The following is an 18879-nucleotide window of genomic DNA, read 5'->3' as shown; positions in this document are numbered from 1 at the left end:
AATCTCAAGTAAAATTTATTCACGTTGTCATTATGGGGTGTTGTGTGTAGAATTCTGAGGAAAAAAATGAATGTAATCCATTTTGGAATAAGGCTGTAACATAACAAAATGTGGAAAAAGTGATGTGCTGTGAATACTTTCCGGATGCACTGTATATATATATGTGTGTGTGTGTGTGTGTGTGCATGTGTGGGTGTGTGTGTTTGGGGTTGCCAAAAATGGATTGATGAGTGGAAAATGCTTGGATAAATGAAGCTGGCATTGTACAAAATGACAATACACGAAGGAAGAATGTTATTTGTAGGAAGATGCTAAATGAATGCATTGCCACAAAATAATGTGATTTGTTTAATCATTTAAAGTGCTTGACTAACTTAATTGTGTTATTTTGTAGAAATCTGGATGAACTTCCATAATATCATCTTGAAAAAGTATGCTTTGTATTATGGGCTCATCAATGTAATATCTGGTCCTGCATTTGATTATAATTACAACGGACGCTCTGATTCAGTTAATGAGATTATAAAGTAAGTGTACTAAGATTTAGTTTATCTTTTTAGTTTTTTTCTGTTTCTTTGTCCACCAAAGTACAGTATTCTTATATACAGTAGTTCCACACATCAAATTTACAGTAGCACCCCCTTATGTTTTGGGTGAATGACAGCAGTGTATGTTATTACATACATTCCACTTGTTATTATGGGAACAAACTGAAACATTACTTTAGGTTGCTTTCCTGGAAAGGCCAGGAGATAAAAGTGGTATTCAAAGAAATCCGACAATAACATAGTAGGAGTTGCCTAGTGCCCTGCTTTTAGCTGCCACCTTACCTTCAAATTGCCATTAGTTGCTCCTGAAAGTGTCTGTTGCCACACATCTTTAATTGGGCAGCAGTCATGTAAGGGAAGGGATAAAAGAAATAAAGTGGCTAGCTGGAAACAATTTTCTCTAAAACTCTTTGTGAAACCCTCTAGTCTAGTTCCTTCTGGATTTCTTTAAATTGAACAACTTAGCATTTTTGAACATTTTTCATGCCTTCTACCATGTGCCACTGTTCTACTTTTCTGTTTTGTGCTTTTGCCCCCTACCTATTTTTTGTTTTGTTTTTTTGAATATATTTTCTATAACTTACTTGTTAAGAAATAATTTTGGTCATCAGTTCATGCAAATGCCTGTCAACTCATCCAGATCTGCAGAGATAGGAGTGCTGGCACCAAAAGCTGCACATGCTTCTACCTGTGTGGCCACATCTGGTCAGAATGCACTGGATATTATGTGACTCGCCAAACGTCTTTTTGAGATAATGAGAATGAATATACTGAGCACTGACAAACTTAGTTCCAAGGCTGTTAGAGAAGTCTAGCATGAGTTCAACATTAAAATCTATCCTTATCTTTTACTATCTTTTTCCTGGATAGCATTGCTAGTGATTGAATGGTGGTTTCCATCCAATATTCATATATGTACATGTGCTGACTCCCATCAGGGACATTTACAGGCATCAGTCCACCTCAGAGCAAGTTCTGGAAGTGTGAGAGGACTACAGACCATCTAACTGAAAGAACATGCACAGAATTGGAGACAAATTGGTTTAAAAATCAAGATACATAGAAACTGATCTTAGATTTCGAATTACTCTGCCTTATGAAAAAAAAAATCACATTCAATAACGCACAAAGATTGAAGAGTTTTTAAAACTGCATTTCCAGTTTGTACAATATACCCAAGAGTGAAAACTAGGACTACATATAATTACAACAAACAATCCATAACTGCTATAAAGTGTATGAAACTTAAACATTTACTAATTATTATTGTATTTAGAAAAATATGCAACACCAGCTCATATGCAGTTCATTTATTACAACAGCAGAAAAATGAAATAACTATTTTAAAATAGATAAAAAAAAACACTGTACATTATAAGCATGTACACATTTTTACCATAAGTAATACCAATAATGTTTAAGCAGATTATGGGGGGAAATGATCACTAAACAGCATCACCCTGAAAGCTTTTTAAACAATTCTTTACTTTCAAATGAGCAATTATACGTACAGTACTGTAAATCCAAGTACCACATCTACTGTATATGCAGTTCTTACCACAGACCCATTCCTTTTGAATCAACAGAAGAGCACATACAGTAACAGGAGATGAATTCCAGCAGCTGCTTACCCGAAACTTGGATGCAATGTAGGTAATTATATTGAGCATCACACCCATAAATTAAGCAGAGTTTTCTGGTGCAGGGAACTTTATCTGAATTTGGCGATGTTAAGAGTGGTGTCCCACAGGGTTCAGTGCTAGGGCCACTGCTATTTTTAATATACAGTATATAAATCATTTGGATAGGGATATAAGTAACAATCTGGTTAAGTTTACTATACTTGGTGGATTGGCAGATAACCTAGAATTGGTTAAATCATTACAGAGGGTCTGGAATAGCATACAGGCTTGGGCAGAAAAAATGTAATGTAAGTGAATGTAAGGTATTACACATAGGTAGTTAAAATGTTAGACTTAAATACACAATTGGAGGCCTGAAACTGAAAGTACACCTTATGAAAGGGATTTAGGAGTTGTGGACTTGTCACTGTCAACTTCCAGCCGGTGTTCAGAAACCATTAAGAAGTCTAACAGAAAGTTAGGTTATATAGCACAATATGTAGAGTACAAGTCCAAGGAGGTTCTGCTCAAGCTTTTTAATGCACTGGTGAGGCCTCATCTGGAGTGCTGTGTGCAGTTTTGGTTTCCAGGCTACAAAAAGACATAGCAGTGTTAGAAAAGGTCCAGAGAAGAGCAACTAGGCTCAATCCAGGGCTAAAGGGGATGAATTAAAAAGAAATATTATGAGTTTAAGCAATAGAAAAAGGAGACATGACTGAAGTGTTTAAAGTTATGAAGGGAATTAGTACAGTGTTATTTTATCTTATCTTATATGACACAGACTGTTATTTTAAAATGAGCTCAACAAGAACATGGAAGCACAGTTGCAAACTTGTTAAGGGCAAATTTCGCACAAACATTAGGAAGTTTTTCTTCACACGGAGAACTAGATAGATAGATAGATAGATAGATAGATAGATAGATAGATAGATAGATAGATAGATAGATAGATACAGTACTTTATTAATCCCAATGGGAAATTCACATTCTCTAGCAGCAGCATACTGATACAATAAATAATATTAAATTAAAGAATGATAATAATGCAGGTGAAAAACAGACAATAACTATGTATAATGTTAAATGTTAACGTTTACACCCCCGGGTGGAATTGAAGAGTAGCATAGTTTGGGGGAGGAACGATCTCCACAATCTGTCAGTGGAGCAGGACAGTGACAACAGTCTGTCGCTGAAGCTGCTCTTCTGTCTGGAGATGACATTATTTAGTGGATGCAGTGGATTCTCCATAATTGATAGGAGCCTGCTGAGTGCCCTTCGCTCTGCCACAGATGTTAAACTGTCCAGCTCCATGCCAACAATAGAGCCTGCCTTCCTCACCAGTTTGTCCAGGCGTGAGGCGTCTTTCCTCTTAATGCTGCCTCCCCAGCACACCACCGCATAGAAGAGGGCGCTCGCCACAACTGTCTGATAGAACATCTGCAGCATCTTATTGCAGATGTTGAAGGACGCCAGCCTTCTAAGGAAGTATAGTCGGCTCTGTCCTTTCTTGCACAGCACATCAGTATTGGCAGTCCAGTCTAATTTATCATCCAGCTGCACTCCCAGATATTTATAGGTCTGCACCATCTGCACACAGTCACCTTTGATGATTACGGGGTCTATGAGGGGCCTGGGCCTCCTAAAATCCACCACCAGCTCCTTGGTTTTGCTGGTGTTCAGTTGTAGGTGGTTTGAGTCGCACCATTTAACAAAGTCATTGATTAGGTCCCTATACTCATCCTCCAGCCCATTCCTGATGCAGCCAACGATAGCAGTGTCATCAGCGAACTTTTGCAAATGGCAGGACTCCGAGTTGTATTGGAAGTCCGATGTATATAGGCTGAACAGGACCGGAGAAAGTACAGTCCCCTGTGGCGCTTCTGTGTTGCTGACCACAATGTCAGACGTGCAGTTCCCAAGACGCACATACTGAGGTCTGTCTTTCAGATAGTCCATGATCCATGCCACCAGGTATGAATCTAATCCCATCTCTGTCAGCTTGTCCCTAAGGAGCAGAGGTTGGATTGTGTTGAAGGCGCTAGAGAAGTCTAGAAACATAATTCTTACAGCACCACTGCCTCTGTCCAAGTGAGAGAGGGATCGGTGTAGCATATAGATGATGGCATCCTCATCTCCCACCTTCTCCTGATATGCAAACTGCAGAGGGTCAAGGACGTGTTGAACCTGTGGCCTAAGGTGGTGAAGCAGCAGCCTCTCCATGGTCTTCATCACATGTGATGTCAGAGCAACAGGCCGAAAGTCATTCAACTCACTAGGACGTGATACCTTTGGGACTGGGGTGATACAAGATGTTTTCCAAAGCCTCGGGACTCTGCCCTGTTCCAGGCTCAGGTTGAAGATGCGCTGTAGAGGACCCCCCAGCTCCGATGCACAGACCTTCAGTAGTCGTGGCGATACTCCATCTGGACCCGCTGCTTTGCTGGCACGAAGTCTCCTCAGCTCTTTGCTCACTTGCGCTGTTGTAATTATGGGTGGGGATGTCTCTCCTATGGTGGTATCAGCAGAAGGATGTGTGGAGGGTGCAATACTCCGAGATGAGAGTGAGAGTGGGTTAGGGTGGTCAAACCTGTTGAAGAAGTTGTTCATTTAGTTTGCTCTCTTCACATCTCTCTCGATGGTGGTACCCCACTTCGAGCTGCAGCCAGTGATGATCTTCATCCCATCCCACACTTCCTTCATGATGTTATTCTGCAACTTCTGCTCCAGCTTTCTCCTGTACTGCTCCTTCGCCGCCCTGAGCTGGACTCGGAGTTCCTTCTGCACGCGCTTGAGCTCATGCTGATCACCGTCTTTAAAAGCCCTTTTCTTCTAGTTCAAAAGGCCCTTGATGTCACTTGTAATCCATGGCTTGTTGTTAGCATAGCAGCGTACAGTTCTTACTGGAACTACAATGTCCATACAGAAGTTGATGTAGTCAGTAGTGCAGTCAACAACTTCATCAATGTTCTCACTATGAGATCCCTGCAGGATATCCCAGTCTGTAGTTCCAAAACATTCTCTCAGAGTATTCTCAGCCTTCGGGGTCCACTTCCTGAATGATCGTGTGGTTGTAGGTAGGACTCTCACTTTTGGTTTATAGTGAGGCTGAAGCAGAACCAGGTTATGATCTGCTTTCCCAAGCGCAGGCAGCGGGGTGGCGCTGTATGCGTCTTTAATGTTTGCATACAGTAAATCAATAGTCTTATTACCCCGGGTGTTACAGTCCACATACTGGGAGAAGGCAGGTAATGTTTTGTCCAGCGTCACCTGGTTAAAGTCCCCAGCGATTAGCACAAGCGCCTCCGGGTGCTGCGTTTGTAACTTAGCAACAGCAGAATGGATGATGTCACTCGTTGACTCCACGTCCGCCCGAGGAGGAATGTACACGATAACAACAATGACGTGTCCAAACTCTCTGGGCAAGTAATAGGGACGTAAACTTACGGCCAACAGTTCGATGTCCCTGCAGCAAGTGGAGATTTTGACGTTAACATGTCCAGAGTGACACCACCGTGTAGTGACATAGAGAGCGAGTCCTCCTCCTTTGTGCTTCCCACAGGTACTTGCATCTCTGTCCGCTCTAACTGTGCTAAACCCGGGTAGTTCCACATTAGCGTCTGGGATGGTGTTAGTTAGCCACGTTTCGCTAAAACACAACAAACTGCATTCTCTGTAGGTTCTGACATTTTTCACCAGCGCAGCCATTTCGTCGATCTTATTTGAGATTGAGTTCACATTTCCCAGAATAACAGAAGGCACCGAAGGCTTGAAACGCCACTCTCTCGTAAGCCGCTTCATTTTTAGCTTAGTGCCGGCTCTGCAGCCATGATACCGCCTTCTTACCTCGTCAGGTAAATAGGGAACCACACCGATACTGGCATTTGTTCTCAGCGCTCGAAGTTGAGTACTTGAATAGGCGAGTCTCGGCGTGTAAAAATCCATGCCCATGTTGTAAAAATGTGTCCAGTGAACAAATCCACATAAAATAAAGTGATAGGAGTGATCAATAAATAAAAATAGAAAATTCAAAGTAGAAAAGTACACATACACATACTGTACAGTCATACACGGAGCTGCTGAAACGGCTGCCACTCTCGGCGGTGCCGGAAATACGACAGATACTATAGATACAGTAATCCCTCCTCCATCGCGGGGGTTGCGTTCCAGAGCCACCCGCGAAATAAGAAAATCCGCGAAGTAGAAACCATATGTTTATATGGTTATTTTTATATTGTCATGCTTGGGTCACAGATTTGCGCAGAAACACAGGAGGTTGTAGAGAGACAGGGACGTTATTCAAACACTGCAAACAAACATTTGTCTCTTTTTCAAAAGTTTAAACTGTGCTCCATGACAAGACAGAGATGACAGTTCCGTCTCACAATTAAAAGAATGCAAACATATCTTCCTTTTCAAAGGAGTGCGTGTCAGGAGCACAGAATGTCATATAGATAGAGAAAACAATCTCTAGCAAACAAATCAATAGGGCTGTTTGGCTTTTAAGTATGCGAAGCACTGCGGCACAAAGCTGTTGAAGGCGGCAGCTCACACCCCCTCCGTCAGGAGCAGAGAGAGAGAGAGAGACAGACAGAGTTTGTTTTTCAGTCAAAAATCAATACGTGCCCTTCGAGCTTTTAAGTATGCGAAGCACCGTGCAGCATGTCGTTTCAGGAAGCAGCTGCACAAAAGATAGCAACGTGAAGATAATCTTTCAGCATTTTTAGACGAGCGTCCGTATCGTCTAGGTGTGCGAACAGCCCCCCTGCTCAATCCCCCTGCGTCAGGATCAGAGAAAGTCAGCGCAAGAGAGACAGAGAAAAGTAAGTTGGGTAGCTTCTCAGCCATCTGCCAATAGCGTCCCTTGTATGAAATCAACTGGGCAAACCAACTGAGGAAGCATGTACCAGAAATTAAAAGACCCATTGTCCGCAGAAACCCGCGAAGCAGCAAAAAATCCGCGATATATATTTAAATATGCTTACATATAAAATCCGCGATGGAGTGAAGCCGCGAAAGGCGAAGCGCGATATAGCGAGGGATTACTGTATATGTAATAAGCTACCAAGTAGTGTGGTAGACAGGAGGACTTTAGGGACCTCCAAAGCTAGACTTGGTTATTTTGGAAGAATTAGGTGGATAGTACTAGCTTTGATGGCCTGAATGGCCTGTTTACCTAAAAAGACAAATGTACTTACTATGAACTTATTTCTGTTTTAAAGAAAAAAGATCATTTTTTGATTTTAGGGAGGTAACTATAATTGTATTATTTATTCTGATCTCCACCTTATTTAATAAAGTCAGACAATCTGTTATTCTAATAAACTATGCATAAAATGTGACTATGAGCTTGTGTATTTTCAAGTGGGAGATAAATGAATACATACCTACAAGTGTACTGTAGGTCATTATGGGCTTACTAATGCATTTGCTTTGTGTAAAAAACATTTTGCACAATCTATTGGGTATAAATGAATAACATTTCAATTTTATCTCAAAGTTGTAAAGACTATGTGCAATATACCTTTCAGGAATAAGAATTTAGTTGCCAAGTGGGAGAAATATGAATTTTAGGAAATCATTGCTCTATTTGTATAGGAAATTTCAGATAAAACTGTTAATGGGAGGATATTTGTTTTACTGTAAGAACCTGTGGCATAGAATATCATCATAGAAGCTACACTCATATTTCATGGAACCACACAACTTGGTAAATGGGAATGTCATGTCGGGTGGGATTGGCAGGTCCTTTAAGAGTTCACACTTCACTCCATATGTCCCTTTTGATGTTATTGGTTTACTGTGCTCTGTTGCCACAAACTTGGAGCCCATTTCTTTCATTATTATTGAAACATTTTCGATTCAGGTCAAGTGGGGTTGGGGGGAGTGGGGGTTTTGCAAGTCAGTGATTTGTGGTTAGATGATTATTTATTGACATATTGTAATAAGCCTGTTGAACAAATTTGAAGATCTTGTTTAAATAACTGGGTTATTATGCATTTGATTTATTATTATGTGACTGTGCTGCAAGGTGCACCAAACACTCTGTAGTGCTACTTCCGAAAAGATCCAGAGTTTTAGGATTGAATACTTGCCTGAGCACTCTCAGTGCGAAACTTGTCAGCATGGATTGTCCAGCCACATCTCAAAGTTGTGCAGATTCCAATAACTGGTAACTCCTAACAGACTCCACGTAAATGGGCTTGGGAGTGGGCCTGAATGTCCCTTGTGATGGACTGTCTAGGGTTTGTTTTTGCCTCATTCCTTACGCTAACAAGATTGCTTCTGGTCTTGGCAGTCCCGTAACGGATTAATCGGACTGGATAATGGAAGGGTGTATTTTGTTTATTTAAAGATACTTACAGTATGCACCATGATATTTACAGACCAATGAAGTAAAATAACGTTAAACACAAATGTGATCCAGGACTGATCTCACAATATGTGATGGAATGGTGGTCATTATGAGGGTAATGAAGCCCACCTTGGGAGTAAATAATTCTTTAGGTCGCTATTACTGCTTTTAAACAAATTGCTTCCTTAAATATACATGTACAAGAACTTACTTTGAACGCTTCTGAAAAACTTTGCTCTTCACAGATACTTGTATGGAGGGGGTTATTTTTGGATTATTGTGAACCTTAAATGGAATAAGGAGTTTAATTAAATACTGTATATAGAAAAAAATAGGTTTAAGATGCCATCTGGTGGAATTTCAGTGAAATAACACACTATATCATGGTCAGTTTTATGACTGTTGGGATGTGTGCACTACCAGTAATCTATACATATACTGGTTTAAAAATGTATGACCTATGATCTAGCAATTTTATGGTATTAATTTTTCAATCTGATTTCTACAATCTTAATTTTTTTTTTAAACAGGCATGTTAATGGTACACAGATCCCAATCCCCACACATTATTTCATTATTATTGCCAGCTGTAAAAATGGAGTTCAAAACTTACTGGAGTGTGATGCAGGACTACAAACTATTTCATTTATTTTGCCTCACAGACCTGAAAACCAAGACATCTGTAGAGTAAGTAAAATATACCTCTTGCCAATATTATCTTTGGAATAAGAACATTAGAGGAGATAGTTATTTAAATTGGTCTTATTATTCTTTATTTAGCTGATGCCATTATCCAAGACTACTTACAAAATAAGTCATTATACATACAACAAATGAGTGTTCAGAAATTGCATTGTTTAACAGTAATAGAGAGTAAGAAGTGCAGCACTATAGTTTGTTACAAGGATACATGAAAACTGGCACTGAAACATACCTAAAGTTGTTTGAAGTTGATAGGACTAATACAGCTGCAGATATCAGGAGGAGAACAGAATTGAAGGCATAAAGGTAGTGACAGTAGGGGACTCAGCACAGATTTGCTCCAGAGACAGAAAGTCTCGGACGGTATGTTGCCTTACATGTGCACAGGTGGGAGACCTTCCTGTGAGGGTTGACAGGCACTTACTTGGCCAGTGAAGGAGTGGTCATTATCCATGTTGGAACAAATGATATACTGTACATCAGGGTAGTCTGTCAGTTCTGGAATCCAAATTCAAAGAGTTAGGTGCCAGGCAGAAACAAGTTAGTCTTCTCTGACATTCTGCCTGAGTCACGCGCCAGTCCATTCTGCCTGTGTCATGTGCCAGTCCAGGTAAAACTGAGGAGATTAGAAGGTTTAACATGTGGCTCAAATCTTGCTGTAGGGTAGAAGGGTATAGGTTTATGGGGCATTGGGACTCCTTTCGGAACAGATGGGACATGTGTCCCACCACAACAGGTTACATTTGAACTAGAGGGGCACCTATGTGTTGGGAAGGTGAATGAGTAGGCTAGTCGAGGATTGTTTAAGATAGGGTATGGGGGGGGGGGGCAGGGAGTTTAGGACAGGCCAGGTTTAGAACTTTACACGATGGAACAAACAATAGTGTAAAAATAAAGATACATAGTAATTTAAATTCTAACCTAATGTTGAAATGCAAAAGTAAAATGAGAAACACATTAAAAATAACTTGTCTTAATGCTAGAAGTATCAAAAATAAAACAAGTGAGTTGGAGTAGACTAGCATAATTATAGCAATAACAGAGAGAATAACGGAGAGAAAAGAGAGAGGCTTAGCGCAACCCGCCGCCCCCCCAGCCCTACGCCCCCCCCCCCCGCCCCCCAGCCTAGTGTGGAATTGCTGTTTTCTGGTCCCTTTGGTTGACTCCCAAGCACACGTGTGTGACTTGGTGCCCTTCTTCAGCCCAGACCCATCGGGTCGGGCATACCTGACTGAGAACTCGTGACACCTCAAAAGGGTATCAGGATTGGCCTGCAGGTTACTCCTGTGGTAAAGGACTGAAAACTTGTACGGCTGTAGGTCCAAGAACCACCTCGTGACCCGTGGGCCATCCACTGTATGGGTGCATGGTCCGTCACCAGGGTGAACTCCCGGCCCAAAAGAGGTAGTACGTCAGCTGTGTGATCACCCATTTAACCACTAGGGCTTTCCGCTCCACTGCCGCATACCTGGTTTTGTGGTACAACAGTTTCTGGCTGAGATAAATGACGGCGTGTTCAACTCCATCGATGCTTTCGCTTAACACGGCACCAAGACCTGTGTCCGAAGCATCCGTCTGGAGGAAAACGATAAAGAAAAGTCAGGAGTTTTCAATACAGGAGCTGACATAAGGGCCTGTTTTAGGTCACTAAATGCAGCTTCTGATTTAGCTTCCCATACCACATAATTTGAGCACCTCTTTTTTGTGAAGGTCGTCAAGGGCACCGCTCTCTTGGAAAAGTGGGGCACAAACTGGCAATAGTAGCCTGCTAGTCTGAGGAAGGCTTGGACTTGCCAATTGGTTCTCGGACGGGGCAGCTTCAAAATGTCATCAATTTTCAAACACTGTGGTCGTACAATACCCCATTAGGTAGCTTAAACATGTGGCCTCCGTTAACCCGAAGAAACATTTCTTTGGATTAATTCATCATCCAGGTAGGAAGCACTGTATGAGTTATGGGGCCAGAGCACTTTGTCCACCAGACGCTGGAAGGTCGCGGATGCCCCATGTAACCCAAATAGAAGGACACAGTACTGCCAGTCTACTAGCGGTGCTAAACACAGTCTTCTCCTTTGCGGAATCCGTTAAGGGAACCTGCCAGTACCCTTTTGCCATATCGAGGGTGGTCAAGAATTTAGAGTGCCCTAGAAGCTCGAGGAGGTTGTCCACGTGCAGCATCGGGTAGGCATCGAATCGGGAGACCTAGTTAAGCTGACTGAAGTCATTGCAAAACCTCCAACTCCTGTCAGGCTTTCTGACCAACACAATAGGACTGGACCAGGGACTATGACTCTCCTCTATTACACCTCGTTCCAGCATTGTTTGATCTCAAACACTTGATTAGTAGAGGTCGCAGTCCGTCTCTCTTCCAGCTGTAAACACAGTGTGGAGTCAGCCGAGAACGACGTCTCAGTGTCCATCACTAGGCCCAACGGTTGTTTAGGGGTGGTGAGTGTTATACTGCTTTTACTGTTTGACCAGTATCTCCTGAGTATTACGGGGAAAGGCGGGTCCTTCATCACAGTTACTGCCAGTCTCTTTAGTGCCCTGTCATAACTGACAAAGCATGAGGCGGACTTATATTGGAGGACATCCCCATGTACACAGGTTATACTGGTCTTAGGTTTAAGCCATTGTCGTGGCAAAACTAAGTGACGGGCAACAATTGAAATGTTACTGCCAGAATCAAATACGGCTGGTGTTTTAACTCCATTTAATAACACCTCCCCTGTATGTGCACAAACCAGAGGATTAGTGAGAGCACACCACCTCCCCATCTCTGTGCCTCCACAGACCCCTTTCTCTCCATCAGAAGACAGCCGCTGTGGGTCAGAGGGTCCCGGGGTTTGCTTCATAGTGTGGCGACGAGGCATTGAGATAGGGACACAAGAACTTCTGGGTTCACAGGGTTACTTTTCTGATTCTCCTGGATAGGTTCACACTCTTAATGACTGTATGAACTCGATTAATGAGGCCATATCCTTAATTGGCCGACCCCAGGCCAGCTGGGCAATGTCGGATGGAAGAGCTCTGAGCAGTAGTGCACACACCACCTGCTCAACTATTTGTTGGGTGTTATTCATTTCTGGTTATAACCAGCACCCGCCTTTAGTCCATAATTGTGTGGTTTGGGAGGCAGTCTGCAATTGGGAACTGAACTCCCACTGCATCACTCTCCTTGCCTGCCAGCCTGGGGCACTCCCACATTTATTAAGGGTCTTTCCTTTTGTGGGGACCTGTGGAGTGGTCCATTCACCCAGGAGCCCATAATCTGTCCCCCATGTGTTCCCTTCCAAGCCTGGCCCTAGTCTGTAGGCCCTTTGTCCATGTGCCCCAGGTTCTTTAGCAGCCCCTTGGGCTGAAGCGCGCCTCGGGTTCCCCCCACCAACACCAACCGACCCCCCTGTGGGAGTGTGGGAGCAGTAATCTCCCATCTGTCTCCTCAGTGGTCGGTTATTCAACTGGTGTGTCCAGGTTCTTTTAAGGTCGTCGGCCTAAGAGGAGATTTGTGGATGTGGTGAGAGAGGACATGCAGGTGATGGGTGTGACAGAGCAAGATGCAGAAGGGTCCTCTTTGGCAACCCCTAATGGGAGCAGCTGACAGAAGAAGAAGAAGGAAGGGCAGATCCATGGCTTAAGAAGCAGGGGCCCATTTTTGAATAAATAAGTAATGGATGGACTCGCGCTGGGAGGTTGGAGCAGGTGTGAGCGATCTGCTTAGAAGATGGCTCATCTCTGGGTTGTTACGAGGCAATTGGCTGTTTGTGCATTGCTTTGCTAGCACATGCAGGTAATCTGATTGTCTCATCAGCCCGGGGCAGCATTCAGGAGATTGCACCTGCAACTGCTCCTCAACTTATAAAAGGTGAGTGCAGGATCAGAAAGGGGAGAGATGAGAACAGAGGGGAGGTTAAGCAAAAGAAAGATGAAGCAGGCAGGAAGATGGGAAAGAGAGCTGGTGCAGGTATGAGAGAGAGCGAACAAGGAGTCAGGCAGCTATTAGGAGAGCCCTTCCAGGGAGCAGATGCCCACCACTCAGGGGCTGTTGTGGAGGATCACTCCAGCTGAGCGACTCAAGAAACTGAAGTGACCAGGGGCCTCATGCATAACGCTGTGCGTGGAATTCGCACTATAACAGCACATAAGCACAAAAGCGGAAATGTGCTTACGCACAAAAAAATCCAGATGCATAAATCTGTGCGAACACCAGCTTCCACATTCTTCCGCTCCATAAATCCCAGTCAGCGTGAAAAGTAATGCATGTGCATGCTCCTGCTGTCCTGCCCCAACTCCTCCCAGAATTATGCCTCTTTGAATATGCAAATCAATATAAATAGCCCTTAAGCTCAGCCTTCTGTGAAAAGACAATGGCAAAAGTACGAGAGAAAATAGAAGAATTTCAGCGAATACCAAGTGGAGGCAAAGAAAAACAAACTATTTGTTGGTTTAAACAGTGGTATAAACAACAAAAGGAAGTTGATCGAGTGACATAGCATGTTGGAGAAACTCGAAAGCTCAAGTTCACAAAGTCGCACAGTGCCTGAAATAAAAAAGAACTTGTCAGATGTCAAAGTCGCCGTGAAAAGGCGAGTTGTAGCCCATCATCTGAGTGTCATATGAAAGCTTATTAGGGTACAGAGAAAAAAAAATAGGCACACAGTGGGGAAAAAAGCTTGAAATGTCAACTTTAATCTCGGAATTTCCACTTTAATCATGTAGTTTATTTTGTCATTAAAGTAGAACATCATAAACTTCATCTTAAAATCGTTCAATTTAGTAGTTTCTCAAATCCCATCATAACTAAAGTAGCACGTTAAATGCTTTGTTTTATATTTGATCTTCTATGTGTGTGAATCACTATGTGCTTCCGGGCTTTCTCTTCCTCCGACAGGACACAGAATCCATTAAATTCATAATATTACAGCTCTCTGAATAATTAAAATACTGAGAAGTATACGTGATATCATTTTCATGATGATAGGAGTTGAAGCATGTTATTAAACATGGGAACACGGTGGCACAATGATTGTTCATGTCTCACGCAAGATGCTTGCTGCGCCATGTGCGACCTTCGATGAAATACTTTATTGCAGCAGTACTGTCTCTTTCAAACGTACTAACCCCCAATTCTTGTCCTTACTTTTCTTTCTCCAAATACCCAATCGCCACACAATCAGCTCTGTAATAGACGTTAAGCCATCTGTAAGCTTAGAATGCCAATTCTTCAAAACTTTTAAGGAACATTGAAATCTCTTTGTAGCACATGTTTAATTATTCTATCTATCTATCCTTCCAGTGTCGCGCGAGCCCCAACAAGAATACAGCGCGAGGCAGGAACAATCCGTGTACGGAGCGCCAGCTCCTCACTAGCGCTGCAGCACCGTGTAGTTAATGTTTTATCTGTATGATATAATAAACATATGATGACGATATCATTTTTAAGATGAAATGCAGCAAAAAATGTAAATACACGCTTTATAAAGTGGCTCAGGTTGTGCAATATTATAACTGTATCACAAGTTTACAGTGAGGTAATTGTACTTATAAGTACAAACAGTTCTACAAGGAGCACTTGATGGACTGATTGAGTGCGTTTATAGTTCTTGGAATGAAACTGTTTGTGAACCGCAAGGTCAGTACAGGGAAGACTCTGAAGCATTGGTCGGATGAGAGCAGTTCAAATAGCAAATGGCTGAGGCAGCGTGTGCTTGATGCTGTATACCGATAATTCTCTTTCCGATCAGCTGCTGTACAGCTGTGATTCACACTCAGATACAGTGATATACGAGGGGGGGACCCAAAAATAACCGGAATTTTGTTGTTGTTATGTTGGTACTTGTAGTACATGGTTGGGCCGCTAGGGCGATCTAGTTACACTCCTCACAAGTCAGTCTGCCAAGTGCCATCAGTCTGGAAGGTTGTGCTTGTGTTCAGTGAATTTTTTTGTAAAAGTAGGTTGCGCAACAGTGTGAGAAGGAAACGCCCTGATTTGTGGGAGTCGGGCGATTGGTTCTTTCATTATGACAACGGTCCATCTCACACTGCTCTCAGCATTCGCCAATTTTTGGCAAGAAACGGTATGACAACCCTGAACCACCCACCCTACTCACCGGATTTAGCTCCGTGTGATTTCTTTTTGTTCCCTCGGATGAAAAAAGACTTGAAAGGAAGGCGTTTTGCTGACGTCGAAGAGGTAAAACAAGAAACCACCAGAGCATTAATGGGCATTACTTCAGACGAATTTAAAAAATGTTTTGAACAATGGAACAAACGGTTAGATAAGTGTATTTCCGCCAATGGAGAGTACTTTGAAGGAGACTAATTGTAGTTTGTACAGAATATTAAATTAAACACGTTTTAAAAATATTTCCGGTTATTTTTGGGTCCCCCCCCCCCCCCCCCCCCCCGTAAATACTCTGAGTGGTGCAGTGAGTGTAATATGGAAAAAGATGATCCGATGTGGCAACCCCTGACGGGAGCAGCTGAAAGAAGAAGAAGAAGGTGCAGTGAGAGTAACAACGCTAAAGCAGTTATGGTATTTGGAATAGTTTGACCATTCTATGGACCATTATATTGTTACAGGTTAATTACAATCAGAGGCATTAAACTAATAAACAACATGCGGTTAATTTCAGTGCATTTATAAAGCCGCATCAGGGATGTGGATCTAAAAAAGAAAGGGTAACCGCACAGGAACAGTAGCACTGCTTTGACGCTGGGTGCCGCCAGTTTGCAAAACCGAGCAGAGAACTTGAGTACGACAGGGTATGAGCTACTGTGGAAATGTGTGTGCCTTTATGGCAAGTTTAGGTTTTATACATCGCGATTTGAACGTGGCAACGTTCTTACGCAACATTTTTGTGCGTGTGCACCGTTTATACATGAGGCCCCAGGTGTTGCAGGTGGTTCACTGCAGAAGTCCAGGAAAGAAGCGGGGGGGGTCAGTGAGTCTTGGACTCTGCACAGATTTGAGCAATGTACTGATTTGAGAAACGTTTTAATAAAAGCACTTATGCACTATTGCACCTACCCCTTGCAATGTGTGAGTGTTCTCATTTGCTTGGCTCATCCCTCAGAAATGTTATCGGCGGTGGTGGGTTCAAGAGGCTTCCGGAGGGAACCAGTGGAGCCGACCAGCACTGCCAAACCTACCAAAGTTAAACTTAACAGTTTTAGTCTCTACATCTGCACCCTTCCAAAACATTAAGAATTATATTATGATCACTTGGCCCTAGGGGTTCAATCACCTCTACACCCTCAATTCTATCCTGATTATTAAAAAATACTAAATAGAATCTCAATATCTTCAGTCCTCCATATGCTCGGTCTTTACCAGTTACTTATTATGTAACCCTTACCAAATAACTGAATCTCCTTGTGTTTTACAAGAACAAATATGGATTAATTATATTTTCCCTTTTTAATTTTTAAATAAAAAAAAGAAAGTAAATGAATTTGGCTTGAAGATATCTTGATATGGCGACACGGTGGCGCAGTGGGTAGTGCTGCTGCCTCGCAGTTGGGAGACCTGGGGACCTGGGTTCGCTTCCCGGGTCCTCCCTGCGTGGAGTTTGCATGTTCTCCCCGTGTCTGCGTGGGTTTCCTCCGGGCGCTCCGGTTTCCTCCCACAGTCCAAAGACATGCAGGTTAGGTAGATTGGCGATTCTAAATTGGCCCTAGTGTGTGCTTGGTGTGTTTGTGTGTGTCCTGCGGTGGGTTGGCACCCTGCCCAGGATTGGTTCCTGCCTTGTGCCCTGTGTTGGCTGGGATTGGCTCCAGCAGACCCCCATGACCCTGTGTTCGGATTCAGCGGGTTGGAAAATGGATGGATGGATGGATATCTTGATATTTAAGTTTAATTTAACTGTGAGTCAAAATACTCATGTTCTAGAAAATAATAGAGCTGTTCAATTTTCTGTTTCTGCAGAGTGGTCAGGATGAAATAAAATGGACAGAGGATTTCATGTGGCTTCACCAAAGTACAGTGACTGACGTGGAGTGGCTGACAGGGCTTGACTTTTTTCATAACAGTAATCTGAAGGTTGCAGAGCTTCTTCGTATAAAGTCATTTCCTACCGCTGCTATCACTAGATTGCTTTGAAATAACATGCAATGGCTGACGGAGTCTTGATTTTCAACTCTTTTCTTCGTAAATAAAAGGCATGTTAGTTTTAATGTGGAATAGGTTTATGATTCAATGTTATAATTTATGTCATTTCTGTTATTTGATCCTTTTTAATTTCAGAACTAGTAACAATATTAATGTAAATTTTGGTTAAAGCATGTTATACTAGTCCATATGTTAAATACATAATACCTTAATAGACCTTTCAATATTGTACCATTCATGATTTTAAAATTAAAATAATGATAAATACATTTTGTTAAGATCTCTATGAAAAGCAAGAATATTTCTAAGAAATTCCACTCAAGGTTTATTTTCTTATCCCAAATGTTTTTAAAGTTTCAAGGAATTCTGCAGTTAACCTTTTACTTTATTTAGACCTAAAGACTGGCTTTTGTAGCACTCATCTTCTGCTCTTTTCTTGTGCCTCCCTGTTGAATTCATAGCAGTTCATTCAGTTTGTCAGCCAGATCATAAAAAGTGGTGTCATCCAAGAGTATTGCATTGTGGCTCCATCTTTCAGTGGCTGCTGGGCAATGCTTTGTTCTGTTTAATCAGGTCAGACCATCACTTGACTGAGTGGAGAGAGAACTTCTGCCTCTGGTTAGACATCGCTAGGTGATACACCCATGTCTAGTGAAAAATTATATTAAAAATTATATTAATGATGAAGCTGTGTTTCACTTTCTGGCTTGGATGCCAGAAAATTGAAGAGAGTCCTGCCACATGCAAAAGTTCGCTGACGACACTGCTATCGTGGGCTGCATCAGCAGTGGGCAGGAGTAGTATAGGAACCTAATCAAGGACTTTGTTAAATGGTGCGACTCAAACCACCTACAACTGAACACCAGCAAAACCAAAGAGCTGGTGCTGGATTTTAGGTGGCCCAGGCCCCTCACAGACCCCGTGATCATCAGAGGTGACTGTGTGCAATGAATACAGACCTATAAATACCTGGGAGTGCAGCTGGATGGTAAACTTGACTGGACTGCCAATACTGATGCTCTGTGCAAGAGAGGACAGAGCCGACTATACTTCCTTAGAAGGCTGGCATCTTTCAACATCTGCAATAAGATGCTGCAGATGGATGCTGCCTGGACAAACTGCTGAGGAAGGCAGGCTCTGTTGTAGGCATGGAGCTGGACAGTTTGATATCTGTGGGTTGGACTAATGGTGAACTCCTGTTATGGATGGTATTCCATTCTTTCAGTCCGGCCCCGATTACCTAGAAGGGATTGTTCCAACATAGTTAAGACCATCTATAAGCACTGTGGTCTCTGCTATGCAACAGAAGTTATGACCAGGTCCAGAAGTCAACCTGAAGTAGGAAGTAATGAGTTAGACTGTTTTTGATTTTTTTTTTTAAATATGGAATAGAAGTCTTGCCATTGGTTTCTTGGGTGAACATAAGCCCATCCTTTTAGTTTCACCATTGGCGCAAAATTCTGTCCCTCAGGATTGTCAGCCCTTGAGTTGTAGCTCTTTGTTTGAACTGACTTTTTAACTGGCATCACAAGAAGATACCTTTGA

General features: G+C 42.4%; 1 protein-coding gene across 1 annotated transcript in view; it reads left to right on the top strand.

The window, feature by feature from the left end:
• The window catches only part of LOC114663832 (ectonucleotide pyrophosphatase/phosphodiesterase family member 3-like), a 196643-nt gene extending 178777 nt beyond the window's left edge, over positions 1-17866 (top strand). Inside the window, exons 23-25 of the mRNA XM_051935499.1 lie at positions 395-527; positions 9053-9209; positions 17152-17866. Of these exons, the coding sequence (XP_051791459.1) occupies positions 395-527; positions 9053-9209; positions 17152-17325 (464 nt within the window). The 3' untranslated portion in view covers positions 17326-17866. The remainder of the gene's footprint in view (positions 1-394; positions 528-9052; positions 9210-17151) is intronic.
• Positions 17867-18879: the final 1013 nt, after the last annotated feature.

Source organism: Erpetoichthys calabaricus, chromosome 13 (genome assembly GCF_900747795.2).
Source record: "Erpetoichthys calabaricus chromosome 13, fErpCal1.3, whole genome shotgun sequence".
Lineage (NCBI taxonomy): Eukaryota > Metazoa > Chordata > Cladistia > Polypteriformes > Polypteridae > Erpetoichthys > Erpetoichthys calabaricus.
Note: the sequence above shows the minus strand (reverse complement) of the source record. Positions and strands in the feature narration are given on the sequence as shown.